Source organism: Leishmania panamensis, assembly GCF_000755165.1.
Source record: "Leishmania panamensis strain MHOM/PA/94/PSC-1 chromosome 33 sequence".
In the NCBI taxonomy this organism is placed as follows: Eukaryota; Euglenozoa; class Kinetoplastea; order Trypanosomatida; family Trypanosomatidae; genus Leishmania; species Leishmania panamensis.
In genome coordinates, this window is record NC_025880.1 from 56,877 (window position 1) to 79,250 (window position 22,374).

Consider the following 22,374-nt stretch of genomic DNA (forward strand, 5'->3'; position numbering starts at 1 on the left):
TACGAGTGCTAGACCGAACGAGAACAGAAAAGGTCTTTGGACGCCGAGCTCGTTAAGTAACACGTCCGTCTAGCTCCGAAGGACTGCGCAAAAGACTTTCTTTAGTGTATCGCCTTTCAACAGAGACGACAGCTCCGCGTGTGAGAGGGAGAATGAGAGACCGGAAAGCGAAAAGCTGAAAATGAACAGCGTGCGGAGTGTATAGGAACACTTGTCACTGTGCGCCATGTGCGAGTCGGGAAGTAGAGGCGAGAAGAGAATGAGGCACCGCAAGACAGAGCGCCGGGAGGAGATGGAGAGGGGGTCGAAAGGGCGAGAAAAGGGTGAGGGGAAGAAATGATGGGAGAGTGAAAGTGGGAGTACGAGACCGGAGAGAGACCAGTCACGCGCGAAGACGTCGCGGAGCACGGCTTTACGAAGTCACTACAGCAAGATCAAATGCAATGTCGAGAGAGATGATCACTCGAGAACAGGAAATACGCTCGTGCACGTCACCGTAGTGAATGATGAGACCCGCACGCCAACTGAGTGTGCGGGTCTGTGTATATCGGCCTGCATGCAAGGCACCTCAATTCGCGCGACGGTAGCCCCCGTAACGGCACATTTCCTCTGTGAACACGTGTTTTCTAATGCGTCATGGATGCACCAAAAGAGAAGGAAAGGCAGCGACGGGAGGAGTCGCGGAGGCAAGGCAAAAAGGGGGAGAAGGAATAGTGTCAAGAGGGGCGCACAGTCCCCACACCGGCAGCGCACAGAACACGGAAGAAACGAGCAAGAGAAGCCCGGAATGGCACAGGCTGACAGCAACTGAGGGAAGAAGAGGCCAACGAGGGAAAAAATAAGGTAGGAAGGGAGGCTATGAAGAAAACAAAGCTCCATCAGAAACTAATTACGTAGGCAATAATTTGAGGAGAAGCTACAGAGATGGCGCGCAGAGCACCCGACTAAAAGGTGTGCCTCATCGCTTGCCTTATGAAATGGCTCTCAGAATCACCGCACTGGTTCAAGGGCGGCTATGAAACTCAGCAACAAACATTCACCACACACATCGTCGGTGTAGGACATAGGATGCCTCGAGAAGCCCACAGTGTAAATCCAGAAGGCCTGGACGAAGAAAAGGCGTGACAAAGACATCGCTTCGTTGCCTCACTGACCGGCACCTCTTCCCTCTTCATTGCAGTTCATCTTGATGCATCAACTTCTAATCCACCATACCGTCGGGAACACACAATCGCAAGCACAGCGAGAAGACAGAAGGTCGACACAGACGAAAGAGAGAGGAGGGAAAAAGCACTTCAGGTAATGAGAGACAGGACCCCCACCCCCATCATCATCATCAACGAAAAGGAAAGAGAAGAGCTAAAAAAAAAAAAAACATAAGGATGAGAGAAGGCAGAAAAGCAGAACGGGCACGCATGCGCAGCGTGGAGAGACGGAGCGACGGTAGAGATGGCCACGCCGCACGAGTACAAAAAGACAGGCCAAACGCAAAGTCACCTAAAAAGAGAGCGCGCAGAGGGGGGAGGGGGGACAGTGGCCCACAGATCCTCTCCACGTGTAGGTCTGCGTCGTATGTTGTGTTGCTTGCTGCTGCCTTTGCCGATGGAGTCTTTTCTTTTGAAAGAGGGCGAAGTGGGAAAGAGGGGCTGACACACGAGCTGAGCACGTGCACATATATGGCCCCATCGAGACAGACGCAGGAACGCGATACACACGGGGGTGCGCAGGCATATTTTCGCAATCACACAAAGAACTTGCAAATGAACAAAACGATAGACAAAATCAAAAGAATAAAAAATAGTCCGTTAAACGTGAAGACGGCTCGGCTAAGGGTGAGAGAAGCAACTTTTCCTTAGGGAATCAAGGAGGTGAATAACAGAGCACGCTCAGAGTGAAACCCAACATCGTGATAGAAGACACAAGAAGAAAACGATCGAGGCTTCCTCGGCAGCCGGGAGGAAGGAGAGCGTGGGAGGTGGGGAGGTGGGGAGGTGGGGGAGATGCCGGCTAGCTGCACACGCCCCACGAAGTTCATTCGTCGGCCTCCTTTCGTCACGGAATCGCCGCAACAAATGGAGAGAGAAGACAGGCGGGACGTGAGACCCGCGCACATCGTCTCAATCGGGACAGACGGAGCACAGCGCAGATGGCGCCCAGGAAAACCAGCGGTTCACACGTACTCACTTGTGCGTCGCCTCCTCCCTCCCCTACACTCTGCCCTCCTCCACTCTTAGCGCACCCTAAAGTCGTTCACCGCGCGCGCGCGCTCTGCCTTCAACGTCGCAGTGCAAAGGTGAAAGGGAAAAGAAGAAGAGAGTGCAGAAGCCGACTAGGGCGTCGAACGCACATCCAAAAGGAAAACGCGGAGAAACCCCTAAGCCCAGGCTCGCAGGCAGTAACAATACGAGAAGGCAGAGACGCGGAAGTACAGCAGATCGCTCCTGCACACGCACAGGTGCACAACAGCGTAGGCACACTGAAACAGTGGGAGTAACCTGCACACGCACCTCAGCAAATCAATCTGCAAAGGTAACCTCTACTACGCGACCAAGGCAGTCCACGAAGTACATACAAAGACCAGAATGTGAGGCAGACACACGGCAATGTCTGCTTCCCTGGGCTTTCAACACGCAGACCACGCAAGGCAAGAGTTACGAGCAAGCAAAAAATATCCGCCAACGAAGAGCGAGAAGGCTGCAGGAAGGTGTAGGTCCCCCAACCATCCTTGCCCCGGTGCACATCCGTTGTCTTCCAGGCCACGCCTCTTCTGCCTCGTCCACCGACTGCGTCTCCCTCCCTCGAACAAAACAGGCATAGACGTATGCAATGATCAAACATTGACACCCCCTCTCGCTAACCACTACCCTGTGAGAACGAAATCAATACCCGGGAGGATGCAGGAAAACAGGAGGTGCGTCCGCTGCAAATGAGGAGACGCCGGTACACCCGAGGACGTGACCCGCAGAGACAGAGGCGAAAGCACTGACTGGCGTACGGACACCGGAAGCCAAAAAAAAAAACGTTGAGGATGAGAGGGGGGGACGGGGAAAACGATAAGAGAAAAAACTCGGCAGGCGCAAGTGAACCCACTGATGCCACACAACAGTGATAGGGAAACCGCAGCGTGAAAGGCGCAAAGACAAAAAGTTTAGGCAAATACATCTGACAGCACACGCAAAGAGGTCTGAGGTATATTTCTCAGCGCGCCACTCCACCACCCAACACGCACACCAGCATACACGTGCAATCGCAGCTCACACCTGCCTCTGCCGCACTGCCGCTAAATCACGGTCGTCAAGGTCGAGCCGTCTGCCGTCGAACCGGGCCATGCGTCTAGTCGACTCTCCCGGTCCGTTCACGTCCCTCCTCTTCACGTGCGTGCTGCGCGGTCGGCGCCAGAGGAACCTGGGTGGGCTGCACGCCCCGATCCAAGCAAGCAGCGTCCTGTTGGAGGGTATAAGGAGTGGTGTCTGCCATGCGGGTAGTAGAGTATGTCGGCCTGACGTCTAAGCCAGGCGGCCCACTGTGTAATCCAGGCAGTTCGTGACTGCACCTCTGACATCGCTGTTTTTTGTAGGCTTGTTTGCTTCGCCGTGCTAGTGCAGCTCACAAGCCCCAAAGACACACTAAAGTGAGAAGCGGACGGCACGAGCGGGTAGCGCCGGCATTTCCTCCCATATGTGTCGCGTCATGCTATCACCCACCGTTGTAGAGTTCATTCTGAGCGCCATAGCAAGGGAGAGGGAGTCTGTGGCAACAGTCGCGCTTGTTTTCCGGTGCCTAAGCTGGCCAACTTATCATCACAGTTGCAAAAGCCTCAGCTCCACTACCTCCCGCCCAGCGCGATAGCTGCAAGTAAGGCTGCGCAGCCTGTTGTCGCTGTCCCTGTGAGTGTGTAATGATTATAAGGCATTGCGGTCGCTCCTGGTTTGGTGTGGGTGTGTGTGGGTGGGTGCACAACACCCGTGTCGTGGGAAACAGATGAACAGAGAAAGAAGGAATGACACTGAAATTGAGGTGCGGGAGGTGTCAAGTGGTTGGCTGGTGGGGGGGATGAGAAAACAGAGCGACGGGGTGAAAAGGGCATTGTCCGCTTGCTGGTGCTCTGCAGTGGTTGCGTGTGAATTTGGATGCGCCTCATTACGCCCGTTTCTTGGGAAGCGTGTTTGGTCTTTGTTGTGTTCGTGTCTTCTTCATTTAGGCGAGTGACGGCAGTGCGCATGGCAGCCAGCCCTCATCCGAGGCACACAGTCCTCAACCTACATAAACACTGCGAGGAAAAGAGAAGTTAAATAGTCAACTGCAAAGAATTGCACCGTTACACCAGCACACAAGCAGAAGTCGTGACCGAAAGGAGCAGAGAGCTGCATGGGCGCACACACGAACGGCAGAGGGAGAGAGGGGTGCCACACAACACGACACGCGTGTAGGGCTGTGCTAATTTTACCTTTTTCCCCCTTTTCTTTTGTTTTTCTACATATCGTGCGGCCCTCCGTCCTCTGCGCACTCCAAATCTTCGAGCAACATCTGGGCGAGGGTGATGTTGTCGGCGTCACTGTTGGAGGCCGCACTCTGCATTGCGTCTCGGAGTACCTTGCACGCGCCGCTCTGGTCACCCTGGTGGAGCCTCTGAACCGCCTCGGAGAGGAAGTTAAATTTCGCGCCGAGGTGCTCTTGCCGCTGCACCACGAGATGCCACTCCTCCTCCTTGGCTTGCACCATCTCCATAAAGTTGTACGTAATGAGAAACTCCTGCCTTGTCGGATTCGTGGTTACGTTAAGAGGAGAGCTGCGCTGATTCGGCTGCTTCGCGTCTGCGCCAAGTCCGTAGCTCCGGCAGATGCCACACGGTCGTGCCAGGACATGACTTGCCGTACTGCTCCACGACCGCCCATCCAGCAAGATGCAATGAAATGGGTTCTCTGGTTCATCGAGAGAAGCCTGTACGGAGGGAAGACGGCAGTACATGGCGGTGCCACGACGTAGCATCTGCGCTCCCAGCACATGCTGGCGCGGATTGAAGAAGTGGATACTGCGGAATGCGCCGGAGCCGATGAGGCCCACAAGCGAATATGGAACGGATACCACAGCCGCGACCAGTTCCCGCTGCTCGCAGCTGAAACTTGGCGGTGGCTTCGGGCGACTCTTGAAGGCCTCCATAATTTGAATCGCCTTTTCAATCGCCAAGAGCACCGGATCGCTACGAAAAGGAATGAGCCCCCAGACCAGGCAAATCGCATCCTCATATGCTGTAAGCACGTAGGCGTTCGCGTCCGCACTGCCCTGCTCTCTGGCGTCTTCGAGAGCCTCCATCATGACCTCGAAGTTGACCGACACAGCCTGCAGCTGGTTGCGACTGGCAGCCACGCTGCCCTTCTGGTGGGATGCCTTGAAAGTGCTTGCCATGGTACTGTCGCCACCATCGCAGATGTCGCGGTAGGCAACATACAGCATCGTCACCGTCTTCAGCTGCGGGACGGACGTCATGGTGGTCGCTGGGTGAGAACCTTTCTGGAGATCAGAGCTTCCGTTGCTGGACAACTGGATACCATGCCGGAAACCTTTGCTCCGCGGCAGCATCGTGATCGATGTCTTGTTGATAAGGGGAATGAAAGCGCTACCCCCCGTCGCGGACCGCAGAATCGAAGACAGAGTCGCAACAGGCTCTCCATTCGACATTGGAGCCAAGTTGGGGGTCACTACAGTGGACTGCGCACTTGCGCACACCACTGCCACCGACACGACACCCACGCTGTCAGTGAGAGAGGTGCCAGTGAGGTTGCCTAGGCCCGCAAAGGGCAACGCCTCACCGCCGCAGTCGCCTGGTAGGAGTCCGGGTGTGAGAACTCGCGTCGTCACCTGCGCTGGTGGACAACCGCGGTAATCCGTCGTCACAGGCACCGCTTCTGCCACCAGCGGGCCACTTTCACCACACTCTCCGCTGGTGCTGTGCATCGACTCAAGGTTGCTGAAAACGATCCCCATAATGGCCATAACGAGAACCGGGGCGAGGTAGCTCAGCACACGAATCGAACGTGGCGTGGCCTCGCCGTCAATGCGGTACGGAGGCCAATACACAACTTCGAGCATGAAGGCTGCGACGAACACGCCAAGTGAGACAATGGAAATGGCAATCATGAACAGCCAGTGAGTGAGGGCGCACACCAGACGACCGTGGAAGTTCTGTGCGTTCTCCGAGGTATTCTGAAAAGCATTCCTCACAGGCAGGAGGTTTACCCATAGCCACGGCACGCCGAGTGCAGGAGAGGCTAGGAAGAGGCAATGAGTGTCATACTCGAACATTAAAGAGCCGACGAGTGTGAGGATGGTGAGAATAATTGTCATGTACAGCGAGACGAACGGCATCATGAATGCCGTGCAGAAAAACTTAGAAGAGTTGGTATCGTGGATAGAAGGGATCGCAGAGGCCTCAGGCGTGCGCCGGACGCCGGTAGGAGCGTGTAAAGGCTCGTACAACTGAGCCGCGAACTGCTGTGCATTATCCTTCCGCTCGCACACTGAACGCTCGAAAGACCCGCTGAGGTTTCTGTCAGCACTGGGGCGTTCCTCTGGGTACGACTGCGGGGTACTTGGCCCCAGTGGCGGGGACGTGAAAGCGGCTGAAGTCCTGTCCCTCATAAAACGATGTTCCAATGCGGAGGGCGGCGACAGCATGAACGTCTCCTCCAGCTGCGTCACGGAGGCCTCGCGACGAGGCTGCACGGATTCCTGAGGCACAACACGCACAGCAGCGGCAGGATGCAACGGCGGGCACAAAGGGTTGACTGAAGCGCGACTACTCCCCAGAACGCTCGGCGAAAATGATTGGCTTTTAACAGTGTTGAGGCTGACAGTGGTCGACTCGCGAATGCTCGACAAGACAGCCTCGTCAGACTGCCGGCTGATCATGCGGGTCTCGTTCCCATCGACATCGAAAAGATCGATCTGCGGATTTGCACACACCGGAGCGGAACCCTCCAGGTACAGGGAGTCCCACAGCGTCTCGCCTGGAATCTTCTTCACGCGTTGCGCAAAATTTGTGCGAGACCGCGTCAGCAAAATGGTGGAGATGATGGCGACGCAGTTCAGTACGACCGACACAAGCAACGCGAGCATCAAGGCGACGGAGAAAGCGAACGAAATCCACCGCCGGTGAAGCCCACAAACCACTGCCAGCGCCAGGTAAAAGCAAATTGGCAGCACGCCAGCAAACCAGGCGATGAGCTGCCTCACGATGAGGCCTGTGGAGGACATTATCGGCTAGTTCCGCAGAAAGAGAACGAGAGAAGAACACGAGAAGCGAAGTTGGAGAAGGGAAAAGGGAAACAAGATCAAGTGAGCGAAACAGAGAAGCGAGGCGATTGAGAAGAGAGAATTAAAGTGGTGCCAACAACAACGGTTCGGCTATATGTACACCGGAAGTGTGGCCTTCTGTACAGTAGAATGTGGGGGTGGGGGGTATGAGGGATTGAGATGGAAAGGGAGAAACGAGCACACACGTACACCGCACGCACACAGGGAAAACAAGAGAGACGGTTCCGCTCTCCAAACAACTTGATGAGATGGAAGGGTTCGCAGAAACACGCACGAAATGCAAAAATGCGTCCGCAAGGGATCCAGGAATGGATGAGGACGTGTTAGGATACGTTTATCTCTGTATCTTCTTAGGCCAGTGTTCTCACACCCCGCAACACCTCATTGGGATACTGGCAAGGATGGGCAAGCAGCTCTTCACACAAACCCACACAGCTTTGCCACGACACAGGGAGTTCCTGTGCAGTCGAAGTGTATGGAATCTGTCATAAGCAAGTGATGTGCGCACACGTGTGTGTGTGGGGGGGGGGGGGAAGTCGTAAGACAGCACGAGCAGTAGAGACAGTGAGCACACGGATGGGAAGGAAGGGAAGAAGAACGATGAGAAGCGAAAGGAGAAGGTCATGATCATCATTCGAATGGGGAGAGAGGGGGAGTTGAAACAGCGCAGTCACCTTCACATACAAGTGGGTGCAATCCTGTCGCTTCACTCGACAGAGCCGCAGATCGAATGTGCACTCGCGAAGGAAGGCATGCGTTCATGGAAAAACAAAGGGGAGGGCCGCATTCCTCGTGTCATATATGCCCCACAGAAAACAACGCAAGAGAAACAAGTAGACCACAGCACCTTTGTGCCTCAGCGTGCACAGGGAAGGGGGGGCAGTGACAGCGCGCACTTCCCTCGGTGTCATTTTGTGGAGGGACGCTGTTCTTCAAGTAGCGGATCTGAACACACCGACCTCAATTTTCCTTGCTTTCTCGCCTGCATAACCGCCACCGAATCGCCTTTTCCGGGTTCGCGTCCGCGCACCCACCCGTACAGCCCTTCACCTGCAATGCAGCAGCGGTCGCAGCAGGGACACGCTACCAGCAAGCGGAAAAAAAAAAAACGCAGCAAGCAGACAACAACAACAGTAAAAAATGCACCAATGGGTGAGCAGAGGGTCAGCCATCGCGCAGGTTATGAAAATAAATGGCATGATCAGCACCGCCGCTCGCATCACGTAAGGCGTCCATTGTTGGCGAGGCTGCCAGGCGCACTGAAGGGGAGGGGGGGGGGGGCAAGCAGGCCCACTGCAGACTGAGAGAAACAACAAAAGGGCAGCAAAAAAAAAAAAAGACGTCCGAAATGGAAGAGATGGAGGCCGCGGAGGAAGGCGAAAGCCCACACGGTCTCCAGTGAGGGACTCCCTCAGAGTAAACTACTGCGAAACCACAGCCTGGGCTTGCCTACGCGTTCTTCAGTGTCCTCTTCAGGAAAGAAAGGAGGCCCGCTTCTTCGGACTCCACGCTATGACGTGGTTTCCTTCGGTTCGACTTCAATCTCAGCTGCGGAGATGGTCTCGACTTTTCCAGCGCAGGCATCAGCCCTCTTCTGATCCTCGACAAACTCAACCTCCAACGCACCCTCGGTATGGTAGTCCTCCACCGTTTCCTTTGGCAGACTGATGTCATCTGGTTCAAGTTGCTCCTCCACAAAATCCTTGTTCACTTTGCCTGTCTTGAGGTCGTAAGACAGCTTTGCAGCACGAGCCATCTTCTTCCCTTTTTCATTTTCACCCATGCCAAATGCCATCATGCCGATGGAGCCGCCCGGAATGCTGCCATCACCTTGAAGTGCCGACTGAAGCATCGACGCCATGTTATCGCGCATCTCTGGTGTCAAATTCGCGCGCAGCGTATTCTGCATCTGCGTTATGCTGTGTGAGTCTAAAAATCCGCTTCCCGGCTGGAAACGGCCGTCAAAAAACTCCGGAGCGTCTCCCTGCCCTGCAGAAAGGCTTGACGCCCGTGCCTTGCACAAAATATCGGAGAACTGCTTGTAGCGGTCCTCATCGCTCAGCAGGCGACGCGTTAATGAGAACGGCGACGCGCAAACGCAGCGCATCCCGCAGCGACGCATCGCGCTCACCGATTAGAACGAGGCGTGCTCCCGTAAGAGTGAGAACAAAGCGGTCTAATGCTCTGTGAGTGCGCAAAGATGCTCGAGGTGAGAGACTTGAGGTGGATGCACGCCGAGGGAAAGATATCGTACACGCGCCAACCGGCACGCCTTGCGCATGCTGCCATGGCATGCATGTGTGTGTATGTGTGTGTGTGTGTGTGTGTGTGAGTGAGTGGGTGGGTGCGGACAGCACAGAAAAGAAAATGGCGCGTTGTACCGAGGGCAGGGGTCGAGGAAAGATGTTAGCGAAGAGGTCGTCATCGACTGGCCCATGGGCAACATCGAGAAATAGACGGATGACAACAGCGCGCGCACCACAGCAGCTATGCGACGGCTGAAGGCCGGGCGATTCCGCCTATCCCCAGCACAACAATAAAGCACCAAAAAAAAGGCAGCGAGGGAGACACAAAGCGCACCTCGGGGCAGCTGGAAACGTACTCGGCACACAATGCTGTGCGCCAAGGCGACATCACCGGTATACCAAGAGCTTTCGCACAAGGCCGATCTGAAAGCGACTTCGGGCGCCTCTCTTCTGCAGAAAGCGGCCGTCCCCTTTGGCTTGGTGTATATGCGAGGTTGTCACACAAATCTTTGTCGGCACAACGCTGTGATACACTCCGCCACACCACCACCCCCACCACACCACCACCCCCACCTATCCGCACAGGAGCGCATACCAACAGACACACACACACACACACACACGAGTCGAGAGAGAAAGGCCGATGGGCCCCACGGGTCAGGCAAACAAGGCCATGTCTCCACACACCCCACACACGCACGCACAGAGAGAGAGAGAGAAACGTACAGGCATACACACGAGAGAAAACAAAAATAAGAACAGAGCCATGCCAGCGAGCGAGTCATCCATTACACATCGTTTGTTTTTGTATGTGTTCGCTCGATGAGTGGCGGCGGAAAGAGAAGGGTAGAAATAGAGAGGAGCGAGAAAGGCAAAAAAAGGGGGGGATCTGTTATGGAATAGAGAGGGATGGGGTGAGATGCATATGTCAAGGGGAGAAGTGCACACTGGCGAGCAACAGAATCGCAGAGGCGGAGCAACGGAGTGAGTAAATGCAGCTAAACGAAGAAGAGCGTGAGAGAAAGAGGAAAGGAAGAAGACGGCAAGCGCGAGATACACGCAGAGAGGGAAAAAAAGGCAGGCAGACAGACAGCAGCACCGCTACCGACTGCTGCGGTCGTTCCTTTGGTGTTCCTCTTTTCCCTCCACCCCCATCCGCTCTGCCTCGATACGTCGACGCCTCGACGTCGAAGCGAGTGAGATGGGTGGCACACAACGTCGAGTGTAATGGGATGCCAGGGAAGCTCGAGGACACCGTCACATCCCTGCGCACCACTCAGTACGATGTACGTACACACCACACGCACATACATACAGACCTCTTGTAGAAACCACACAGCAACGCGCATGGCGGCCTAATAATGAGACGGAGCCAAGAGTCCAGACGGAAAGATTTAATCAAAAACTTTGCTCGCGCAAACAGCAGCAGCCCGGAACCTCACAGCTCTTCATCAAAGCGTAAGCCCATGGATGATCGTGTGGGGAAACGAAGCCCGAGCAGTTGCTCCTCCTCTACCCCCAGTTCAGTGAGTAACGAGCCTCCTTTCTCTCTGCCGGGCGTGGCTGCGTCAGCGCCTTCCGCCTGTCCCGGTACTGTGCCGTAGCGGGCGTGACTTCGCGCTGCTATGTGGATGGAGCTGCTAGCTGAGTGAGTGGACATGTCAAACAACGCCCACGTGCGCTGCGGCGGGTACGCAGCCGTCGGTAAAAGACGGAAGAACCAGCGCACCACAAAGTGCTGGTGCCGTGGAATGTCGCTCTCCATCCAGTCCGTGTAGCACCGGCGTGGCAGCGGGTTACCATTGATGTCCTCGCCAGGGTTGCTCAGCTGAGCATCACCGAAGACCTGCAGGAGATTGCGCTGTATGCCGAGATCATAAATGTTCCGGCGTATGTACGACTGGAATGTTCGCACACCGTAGGCGGCTGGGTTTACATCGCTTCTCGACATCGTCGCGTTTGCTTCGGCGTCAGAGTCCCCTGATGTTCCGTGAGAGAAGAGACGTCGCTCATTCTCGTAGATCACCATGTCAATGGTGGTAATGTTGTGTCGCACATACGTAAAGTGCCGCTTCAGTAGGTATGTGGTCATGGCAAAGAACAATATGCACTGCGCGATGCACACCATGACGCCGAAAAATGGGGGGCCGACGTCGAACTCCTCGACGATGTTGGAACCGACACCGAGGCCCGTGCGCGGTAGTGGTGCCGCCGTTGATGCCCCTGCAGCAGCGTACGACAGTGGTGAAAGCCCGAAAAGGTTTTTTTTCGCGTCGAGCACGTAGACGACGATCGCAATCGACAGAAGCGCCAGTGCCCACGCCGTGAGCAGCCACGTGTAAAGAAGCGTGAGTAGGTAGTTTTTGTAGTTGAAGAAGCCAACGCACTGGCCTAGCCACGGGCAGTGATGATCGTATTTGAGAACACAGCAGTTACAGCGGCTGCAGTGATGGGTGCGGGGCGGCTTGTAGGTGGCGCATATCGGACAGAAATTCAGATAGTTGTTCTGGACGCTTGTGTAGCTATTTGCCTTGGGATTAAAGAAAAACTGCTCGCGTGGAGCCTGAGTCAGCGGTGCGGCGGCGTCCGTTGGTGAGTGAGCCGACTGACTACTCCCCTCCTCTATGGCCGCATGGGCCCCAAATGTCCGCAGTCGCCCGTGCTTCTGGGTACTGACGCCAGTCCTGCCGTGTGGGTAGAGTGCCGCCGACGCATCAGAGCTAGCCAGCGGCTCGTAGAACGTGCACAGCGCGAGTGATGCGCTCTTGGTTGCACGTTGGCGAAACACAGCCGGCACTCGACCAGGTGGAACAATGACAGCCATAGTGTATGCCCACATATCCATCAGCAACAGAAACACAGATGTGAGAAAGAGCAGCCAGCCCCACAACTTCACATCACGCAGCGTTGTCGTGCTCATCGATGACACACGTGACCAGCGCTTGTTCATTCCTGACGTAGAATTTTTGGCTCCGCTCTTGCCTAGTAATCCATCGGCACTCACATCGGTGAACGGCTGTAGAAAAGCGGTAGCGAGGGCCTCGAGAGTATTTGGGAACAAATATGTGTAAAAGCTATGGGCGGAGTACATGGTGGTGCACACCAGCGCCGCGACCACCACTATATCGCTCCAACTACGTTCGCAGCAGCACACCATTCCCTCACGTTGGCGGAGCAGTCAAACCTAAACCAAGAGTCAAACAAGGGAGCCTCTCAAAGCGCCAAGTGGCGTGAAGAAGGCTGCCTGTGATGTTATCCTCCGGGATAACAGCCGTCTCCTGCCGGTTCTGCGCAGCCTCGGCGAGGCGTAGAGAGTGCAGAATAGATTTTACAGCAACGGAGCAAATAAAAGGAAAAACGCCGAAAGAAGAAAAGTTGTCTCGTCGGCGTTGGCCTCTCTGTACGCGGTGAACCGCTTGATTGGGTACTCGCTTCAGGGGGGGGCGAGTGCTACGATGGCCGCGACTTGCAACAGACACGCCACCCACCGTTTACCTTCTTTATGTGCACGTTTGTCTCCCTCAACTGGCGCCGCTCAAGAGTTCGATGGTGAGGAGCAGCAAGTGCGCATACACGTTGCGGTTGTGCACAGCTGGAGTTCCGATGCCATTCCTGTACGTACACGGGAGAGAAGCAGCGATGTGCAGTACGCCAAAGTGCGCCAGTTGGTGAGGAGGGAGGGAGCAAAGGATGCCAGTAAAAATGTGCCCTTCGTGCGCTGCATGTACAGTCTGAGAGTGTGGGAGCACATTGATGCAAGAACGGCAACGGAGCGCCAATCAAGAAGAGTTGATGCACGCCGGGTGTCATTTGGGGGCACGACATACCCCACACAAGAACAAAAAGAAGAAGCGGCGAAATGAGTAGATGCAGGGACCAGGTGAATTCCAGTGGCGGTGTTGTTTACAGGGAGGTGGGGCACCGTGTTCGCATCGCCGCAGACACACAGCCGTTCACCAAAGGGCGCAAACACACACGCACGCAGGAAAGCGCACATTCGTGTTGGGTTCCAAAAACATTTAGTTGTGTAAGTGTGTAGGTGAATAAAGGCGATCGAAGCGCAGAAGGGGTGGAAAGCAAACAAAGCGTGGAGGAAGGGAGTCAGAGAAGCAGGAGGAGCGGAGGAATAACAGGAGGAGGGAAAGAGGAGCAAGAGAGGGCAACGCCACCACGACTTTAGTCCTCGTGGACGTTTGGCGCGGCGCTAAATCAACTCCAGAAACGTTTGGAGCGAAAGTAGGTGCCGGGAAACGGAGCTTCTTAAGAAGAAGATCTCTCTTTTGCTTCACGCATCTCACAGGCCACACCACCATCATCAGAGATGCTATACGGACACAAAAGCTCAGCCAAGAGATGGCATGATGTACGAGCATGTCGGGACTTAATAACATCGTTTTTCATCTCTCCCCCTTCGCGTCGCTGTTGAAACTGACGCTGCTGCTGCTTATCTGCTTTCATTGTTGCTGCAGCGTTCAAAACAGACACGGGAAGAGGAGTCCAACATTTCTTAAAGAGGCGCCTTGCAGATTCCGCTACACCGGCCCCTGCGTGAAGATCAGAAGAACAAAAAGGGCAATGAGGGCAGAAGAAGCAATGCACCGACAGGAACTACGGTGGAGAGTACAGACGAGGAAACTTGTCACTTCTTTCCAACAGCGACTGACACACGCCTCACCCCTCCCTGAGAGAAAAAGAGATGGTGTAATAACCGCACAGCCGATTCCACCTACTCTGCAACCATGCAGACACAGACAGTCAAACATTACATCGTGTGATGTTGGGGGCTTTTAATCCCGCATAGTGTGGTGCGCACAACAACGCTCGTTGAGCGAGGGAAGACATCAACGTAGGGAAGGAGAAATACGCCCTTTTTCTCAGCGCGCCACTCCACCACCGAACACGCACACCAGCATACACGTGCAATCGCAGCTCACACCTGCCTCTGCCGCACTGCCGCTAAATCACGGTCGTCAAGGTCGAGCCGTCTGCCGTCGAACCGGGCCATGCGTCTAGTCGACTCTCCCGGTCCGTTCACGTCCCTCCTCTTCACGTGCGTGCTGCGCGGTTGGCGCCAGAGGAACCTGGGTGGGCTGCACGCCGGATGGGCTCGAGGAGGAAGCCGGCCAGCTGCAGGTCAGGGCCTTCTCAGGCCTAGCACCCCGTCTGCATGCCATCCTTCGCCTTGAGCCCCTTCAAGCCGCGGCATCCCGCGACATCGGGCGGTGACTCTTCACGTCGGAGTCGGGAGGACTCCGAGGGTGCCATTCGGCGTGCTCTCGTCATGCGTCCGGCATCGGTGCCTCGTCAGCCCGCCCGGTCGGATGTAGGAGATGCCGCGCGCTTCGCACACATCCAGCGTGGGACTGAGCGGTGGGGACTTCCCTGCGCCTCGTTCCACCACCCACCTCGCTCCTCCGAACTCCAGAGGACGCGCTCGGATGCGATATGTCATGCCAGTGGCGGCTGGCAGCCCCTGCGCAGAGCGCTCGCATGGGTGGATCCCCTGCGGCCCCATTTCAGACAACGTTGTTGTCCGCGTGGCTCACTGCCGTCTCCCGTTTCCGTCCATGTCACGAGGGGCGTGTCGGTAGGCCTTGCCCGCATGTGCCGCGGCAGGTGGTGCGGAGGCATGAGTCGGTGGCAGCAGGTGCACTCTGCCCCTCTCCGGAAGCTTTACGTTCTTAACAGGAGTGGGTGTGTCGAGCAGAGAGAGTATGTGCAGAAGCGTGTGACTGCGCACAGGGAGCACATCGCCTAACACTCTAAAGAAGCAGAAGGGGGTAGCACTGTACACACGACGGAGGAAACACACGCTGCGCGAGTGAGATGTGCGCAATCGAACCCCTTTGTGCACGGCTATTGCATGAAGTTGAGCCCTCATCGAGCGTCGAATGGCTTACCGATGTCGTGCTGCAGGTCGGGAACAACGCATGAACCCCTGTACCGAGAGCGGTAGGGGAGAGGAAGGGGGTACATAACGCACAAGGCAGCGGCCATAGGAGGAGAAGCGACCAGGAAGAGGAACGAGACACATATCACTCCTAAACGCTCTTCATGACCTGCACAAGTTAACTGTTTTGTGCTTGCCTTGAAAGGGCTGCAAAGTGGCGCCGGTCAGGCGGAGAGGTACCGCTGCTCTCTGACGATGTCGTTTGTTTGATCCCCGTCAAATCCACCATCGCCTCTCACGAGTTGCAGCATGCGCCAAAGACTTCTCACATACATGCGACGCGTCCACACACAGGTGCTGGTCATGGCGTACCTTTGCAGCCCTCAACAGCTTCGAGTAGATGATCAAAATTGATCTGTGATGATGCCCAGAGAAGTCGTATGGAGTCCCCGTCAGTGCCCGAGCGCTGCAGGTGGTACCGATGCACCCGCTGGCTCATGGAAAGATCGGTGTCATCCGTGATCGTGGGAGAGCTACGTTCGTAAATCGAAGCCGGTGCATACGATGCCGAAGCCGCATTCGTCGCCATGGAGGGGCAGACCAGCGCAGTTTCTTTGCCGAGCCCCAGTAGCAGCTGTACACGATGGTTCATCCATGGACGGGAGAGGGGACACTGCTGCCATGGTATCTCCGACAATGTGCTGCAGCGTCGCACTAGCGCGCGCCCTGTCATTCCCTGGGGGAGCCCAGCCTTCGTGTTAAGGACGAGAGAGCAGCTATGGTCGCCTGCAGTAAAGGGATACGGCCAGCTGCACGTAACACTGCCGAAAGCCGACGCCTCCGCCTCTTCATCACGACTACGCTTTCGGTCACCCACCAAAGAACTGACGCACAGCCATCGACTACGCGAGTAGCCGCTGTCATTGGAGACATCGACATCGTGCGACTTCGTGGCTGTCATCGGACGTGTAGCGGCAAACTCGGCGCCGCTAAAGAAGGAAAACTTCGGTGCCTGCGGCAACGCCACCTCTCTCTCTCCGTGAGACCACCACCTGCGATTTCGCCACTGAAACGTGGCCGCCGCATTGTTCACCGCTGTCTGCAAGCCCCCCAAGTCCGAAAACGAGGTATGCAGAATGTGTATCGAAGCCAGTCGCATCGGTACAGGGAAAAGAGAAGCTCGGCGACGACCCTGCACACCCAGCACACACCACCGCCACACTTTATCGGTACACGACATCGAGAGGTTTGCAAGTCCTTTGCCGGGCTTCACACGCGCAGCATGCAAGAGCTGCGTGGCCCCGTTGAGCGATGAGTAGTGAGTAGCCAGAACGTGGCGACCAACATGCGTGACAGTGGAAGAGGCACGCTCCCCCTCCTTTGCTAAAGCTTCCACCTGCACGGTGGAGTCGACCCAGCAGCCACAGGCGGCCTGCAGTAGCAGGTGCCCACTACGGCCTGAGCCTCCCGCCACGGCAGCCAGAGAGCCGCACATCCACCTAGTGCAGACGAGGTGCACTGCGACCGTCTCTCGCAGCTCCCACTTCGGGCAGCTCGAAACACCGGCCACGGTAGCTACATCGCCGTCCCCGCCACATCGGCGTAGAAAAAGGTCAGCGTACGCGCCACCCGTGCAGCGTGCGCTCGCGTCGGCCATCTCAAGCAGAAACGCGACAAACCCACGACGCGCCATCACCTCGGCATGGCCGTCACGCAGTTCGAAAAGTCGCCTCACTTTCTCGCCGTCATCAGACGCGGGCGCATCTTGAGCCGCAAGGCTCCGGGAGCCTGATCCAAGCGAGACACACACGTAGCGCCGCATGGACACGTCCGCGCTGCTCTCTACGGCCTCTTCTTTTCCGGCGCACGGGCATTCAATGAATGGGATGCTGAGTACAAACGCAGCCACAATAATAGCGCCTTCTTTTCCCTGTGCGCTTACCTCTTGCTCCGACGTATCCGCTACGACACAGGACGAGCCCGGCCGCAGTGCGCCGTTCGCCAAAGCTCGCTGCCACAGCTGGCGCCACACTGGTTGGGGCTGCGCCTCCACCGCACGGTGAACGGCGCCATGAGGGGTGTCGCTCCACAAACGAGGGGCAATCCTCATAAACCGTCCTGCTCTTTCCGTCGACGTGCTGGCGCCGTTGCCCTCCATAAGGACAGGTAGGTGCAGAGCTCTCTGGAGCACAGAGACTGAAGGGAAATGAAGAGTTACGAAGAACGAAGCGCTGCCAATATCAGCAGCCACAACCCACACCACTTGGGGGTGACACTCCACGCATCGAGTCCCTTGCAGCGCTGCAGGTCAACGGCCTTCAGTGGTCCCCACCCTAATCACAGCGTTCACGTCAGTGGCAGTAAAGAACACGAGACGATGGTGAGTACTACCGTTGGTGCCCGGGGGGCTTCGCATAAACTTGTCCCATCGATTTCTGCCTGTAGTGCAGTACCTGTGGCCGCCCAGCACACGCCAGGAGAACGCAAGTGATGGAAAAGGGATAAGCGAGCAGAAAACACCACAGGACCGAATGGAAGAGAGGGGGGAGGCAGGCAGGGGACTCGTGAGGCGGATGCAAAGCGCACATATGAGCCATTGTGCTAAGCGTGCGGCGTGATGCCCCAAATAGAGCGACTGCCTTCATGTTGGTTGTGCACCGCACTCCCGTGCCCTCTCTGAGGTGGAGAGCGGTGCAGGGACATCTGTAACTCCTCTGACAGTCACGTCCCAGACCGCTCTCGGTGCCACGGCTGCAGACAAGTGAACAAGCGCACTCGTGCACACTCCTTCATAGGTGAACACGACAGTAGCAGATGGCGCGCTCGACTCCCCCTCCCCCCCACCTCACGAGCCTTTCCCACTGGGGGTGAGGAGGTAGTCCTCTGCGCACGTGCTGGTTGAAGCGGCGCACGAAATCGCACGTATTCGAAAATACGCCACCCAGTCACATCGGTCTACTTCACTCGGGTGAGTACAGCTGAGTGCCTCTCCCATAACGGAGCGCGTGCGGCAAGCGTCACACAGTTCTCCGTAAGTACTGAAACATGAAGTACGTCATCTTCTACGGAGAGGGGAGAGGGGTGAATTCAATCCTTTACAGAACGGCGGGGGCAAGTTTGCTTAGGAGAATGCGCAGACGGTAATACGAATAAATGGGTCAAGGAAAAAATAGAGAGCAAATAAAAGAGACGCACGCGAAGTACGAACAGCTGACAGCGTGCAATACGAGCGGAGACGCGCGTCACACAGCGTCCGGCGGCTCGGTAGCAAACGCAGCATCATTCGACTCGACCAAACGTAGCGCTGCGCCGCACGATACCTCGGACGCAAACACACGTCACGGCACGAGTACCCGTCCGCCACACACTCCAGAATACGTCAAGTACAAACGGAAAAAAAAAGCCACGCTCGACGACACACGTTGCCACAGTCACTGAAGTATTCGAGAAGCAAAAAAAGCACCGGAGAAGAGCAGAACCGGACATGAGCCCCACGAGTCCGCATTTGGGGGCATAACAACAAACAGCACCGCTCCCCATAAACAAAGTAAGTCGTTACGAGACACAGAAAGGCACGCAGAACGATAAGCCCGTGCTACTCTCCCTCGCATGTCACCATCCTCATTTCCTCCAAACTCACTCACGTCGGTTACGCATACGCTTCACTTGTAGGAAGACTCACTACGAAGACTATGCAATCAGAGCCGACAGCCACCTCGCAGCCGAGATCCGCGTTGGTCGAACAAAACGCCACCAAAGATATAATCACGAGACCGCAAGAGACACGTGATGAAATGCACAGGTCGACTACAAGTAGCACTGCTCTGCCGTTACGTCGACCTACTCGGCGAGGCTTTACTCATCCCGTGCCTTCTGCTGCAGCTGAAGGATGTGCTTCTTGTACTCCTCCGGCGTACAAAACACCGCCTTCGCCTCCGGTGTCACCATGCCAGCCTCTGCCAGCTCATTCAGCAGCGGAAACTTTGCAAAGAAGTCGTACCCATTCGTCAGCTCCGGCGTAAGTGACTTCACACGGACCAGGAATGGCAGAATGGCCACATCACCAGCATTCATCGTCTTGCCACCAAAGAAGGGGCCCTCACCAAACGGATGCTTTGCAAGCTGCTGCTCGAGTTCGCCAGCGGCCCACTCAAACTCAGCCTTCGCATCCTCGCTGCCACCAAAGAACCACGAGAGCAGTCCTGTGACAAAATATCCAGCGTTGTCCAGGAAGAAGCCCACCTCATACTCCTTTTCCGCGTCTCCACGCGGCACCAGCACAGTATCCCCCGTCGCTAGGCGGTCGATGTAATAGAGAATCAGCTGCGACTCGTGCACAGCCTCGCCGCTCGGCGTAAAGAGCGCAGGCACCGTCCCGAGGGAATTGAAATGTTGGTACCATTCCGGCTGTGGATGCAGCGGCACCTCCACCGCGTGCACCGTGAACTTGCGCAGCTCACAGGCGAGGCGTACACGGTCCGCAAAAGGGCATAAATGGTTGCTGTACAGCACATACCCGCCATTCGCGCCCATCATCGGCGCGCTCTCTGGCACCAGGTGGCGGTAGTTCTCCACGCACTGCTCCGCCGTCGGCAACGTCTCAAGCACAGACGCGCGTTGCACAGCAGCAGCCCACAATGCCTTCATCCGTGGCGCCTTGCAGAACACATCGTACCCTGCGTAGTACATCAACACAAACTTCAGTCGCACCAGAAATGGCACAAGCGCAACGTCCGCCATCGTGAACTCGCCATCACAGTAGTACGGCCCCGTCGTCTGGTTCGCTGCGAGCAGCTCATCCATGTAAGCCGCACTATCGCTCAGGGCACTGCGCTTCTCTGCACTCAACGGGTCACCAAGCAGCTCGTGCGCAGCGCCAATGAAGTCGCCGACCTGGGTAAGGAAGTACTCGATCCGGTGTCGCTGTACTGCGGATGCACCCATCAGCGCTCCAGCAGGCGCACAACTGTTGTCCAGGTACTGAGCTATTAGCATTGACTCAAACACAAACCGCCTCTCCGCGCAGCCGACCTCCAGCGTTGGCACCGTCTCGCGCGGGTTGATCTCTTTGTACCATTGCGGCATCTCCTCGCGCAGCCCCACAACAACGCGATCGTACGAAACCTTCTTCTCACGTGCGACGATCTCCACACGGTGGCAGAACGGGCACGTCGCCGCAACGTACAGCTTCAGCGCGCGTGAGGTCATCCTCGACGCAAGGCACACAGTGATAGCGGTTTGAGTCGCTAGTGCGAGATGATAGGAAAATAGAAGCAGGCGCACTGCACAGAGGCGAGAACAGGCGTGGGTGCAAAAGAGGAGGAGAGGGAGTTATGGGGTGGGAGGGGGTGATGGAGGTGGCCTCGTCGCTGCGGTGCTCGGCCAGCAGGCAGCAAACGCGCACAAACACACATATGGGCAGCGCCAAGCAACAGAGAAAACCATTCGAGATGAGGAGGCAGGAGAGATGTGGGGTGGGCAAACGACTGAGGAAGCAGGAGTGGATGAGAACAAGGGAGATACGCACACGGGTGGCTTCATTTTGCCCCGCACAGCAGGAGGTGAAGACGTACCGCGCACGAAAGGCATGGCGCAGATGGGGGAGGGGGACACGAGCCTTCACCTAGAGAAATGATGAGGCCATTGCACCGCAAATCCATGAAGAAGGAAGCGCAACAGGTACGCTACCTGCGCCCCTTATGCCCCGGATACGACCTCTGCGGGCACTTGCATGTTTGTGTAGGGAGTACAATGTGTGCTAAACGAAGCATATCTGTGATGATAAGGGCCAGAGGTGTAAGGCATGCGGTATTTGGCAGTACGGCCGGGTATCTTCTGGAAAACCTAGATCGTCAATTTCTGCTGACCTTGGATCGGCACCAGCCTCGACTGTCAAGTGGTGCGGTCCTCGTCAGCGAGGCGTCGAATGAGAGTCTCGGCGAGGTAGCGCGTATGGTTTTGGCTGAGGCGCGCATCAAGATAGTCGTCGTTGTAGTACGCGTTAAGGACGGCAGAGTCCCGGGTGGAAAGCATGGAGTGCTGCATCATGCGCCAAAGACGCAAGTTAGCTGTGCTGTCTGTCAATGACTCGGGCTTAGCAGTGACAGAGGAGACATACTTGGACGCCTTCACGGGATTCGCGCACCAAAGAGCTGCCGCAAAACTGCACAGAGGCACTAGAAAACGCTGCTCATGCACAACCTCATGCTGCATAAGGGGAGCGCCGGTGCCGTGCTCGGATCCGATACCAATGCGTAGACAAGAAGGTCCACTGTTTGAAGGCATAAAGAGCCTTAGCGCGTCTGCCAAGGTGGCAATACCTGGCATAGAAAGGCTAGATAGCGGTGGGCTTTTGCTCCATGTCTCTGCGGCATCTGTGCACAAGCGCACCACACCGAACGGCAGTGTCTCACACGCAGATACGAGAAGAACATCCTTGGAGCCCAGGTGTCGATGGGACTGGGCCACTCGAGCAACTGCCTCACCCCACATTACCTCAGGCACATGCGGCTCGAGAAGTGCGCAGCGTGCAGGATGACGGGCATCCCCGAGCAGCAATCGGTCGCACCACATGCCCATGTAGTCTACCACTCGACTCGAGTCCCACGTTTGTGGGCTGCGGAGCGTCTCGGTGCGGCCACGCCGGCTATGTCGTACCTGCATCGTGTGCGCCTCGTAGAAGACGCGGGCACGACCTTGCCGATCGCGTGCATGTGCGCGGGTAGTATCCGGGTTGTGTACATCACTCGGAGAAGGATGACATTGCAGCAGCAGGTGCTTTGAAACGCGCGTGGCGACAGCGCCGCGGCTCTCACGCGCGTCGAGGCCTTCGCCGAACCCCAAGCACACAATCAGCTTCTCCACACGGGTTTTGGTCAGGGAAAGCTGAATGCGCTGAGCAGCCTTCATGCTCGAGGCGCGCAA

General features: G+C 56.4%; 6 protein-coding genes across 6 annotated transcripts, besides 2 other annotated features; all 6 read right to left on the reverse strand.

Moving 5' to 3' along the window:
• Positions 1 to 3,234: 3,234 nt before the first annotated feature.
• Positions 3,235 to 3,932: a repeat region.
• Positions 3,933 to 4,473: 541 nt separating this feature from the next.
• On the reverse strand, positions 4,474 to 7,254 carry LPMP_330240 (hypothetical protein; the record flags this gene model as incomplete). Its single annotated transcript, XM_010703815.1, has 1 exon — positions 4,474 to 7,254. The coding sequence occupies one exon, from the start codon at positions 7,252 to 7,254 to the stop codon at positions 4,474 to 4,476; it is 2,781 nt and encodes a 926-aa protein (XP_010702117.1).
• A 1,570-nt stretch (positions 7,255 to 8,824) lies between these two features.
• On the reverse strand, positions 8,825 to 9,223 carry LPMP_330250 (hypothetical protein; the record flags this gene model as incomplete). The annotated part of the gene is made up of 1 exon (XM_010703816.1): positions 8,825 to 9,223. One exon carries the CDS (start codon positions 9,221 to 9,223, stop codon positions 8,825 to 8,827), a length of 399 nt encoding a protein of 132 aa, XP_010702118.1.
• A 1,775-nt stretch (positions 9,224 to 10,998) lies between these two features.
• On the reverse strand, positions 10,999 to 12,717 carry LPMP_330260 (palmitoyl acyltransferase 2, putative; the record flags this gene model as incomplete). Its single annotated transcript, XM_010703817.1, has 1 exon — positions 10,999 to 12,717. One exon carries the CDS (start codon positions 12,715 to 12,717, stop codon positions 10,999 to 11,001), a length of 1,719 nt encoding a protein of 572 aa, XP_010702119.1.
• A 1,754-nt stretch (positions 12,718 to 14,471) lies between these two features.
• Positions 14,472 to 15,338: a repeat region.
• A 473-nt stretch (positions 15,339 to 15,811) lies between these two features.
• Positions 15,812 to 17,608, reverse strand: LPMP_330270 (adenosine deaminase-like protein; the record flags this gene model as incomplete). The annotated part of the gene is made up of 1 exon (XM_010703818.1): positions 15,812 to 17,608. One exon carries the CDS (start codon positions 17,606 to 17,608, stop codon positions 15,812 to 15,814), a length of 1,797 nt encoding a protein of 598 aa, XP_010702120.1.
• A 1,697-nt stretch (positions 17,609 to 19,305) lies between these two features.
• Positions 19,306 to 20,658, reverse strand: TDR1 (thiol-dependent reductase 1; the record flags this gene model as incomplete). Its single annotated transcript, XM_010703819.1, has 1 exon — positions 19,306 to 20,658. The coding sequence occupies one exon, from the start codon at positions 20,656 to 20,658 to the stop codon at positions 19,306 to 19,308; it is 1,353 nt and encodes a 450-aa protein (XP_010702121.1).
• A 684-nt stretch (positions 20,659 to 21,342) lies between these two features.
• LPMP_330290 (hypothetical protein) lies at positions 21,343 to 22,359 on the reverse strand (the record flags this gene model as incomplete). The annotated part of the gene is made up of 1 exon (XM_010703820.1): positions 21,343 to 22,359. One exon carries the CDS (start codon positions 22,357 to 22,359, stop codon positions 21,343 to 21,345), a length of 1,017 nt encoding a protein of 338 aa, XP_010702122.1.
• Positions 22,360 to 22,374: the final 15 nt, after the last annotated feature.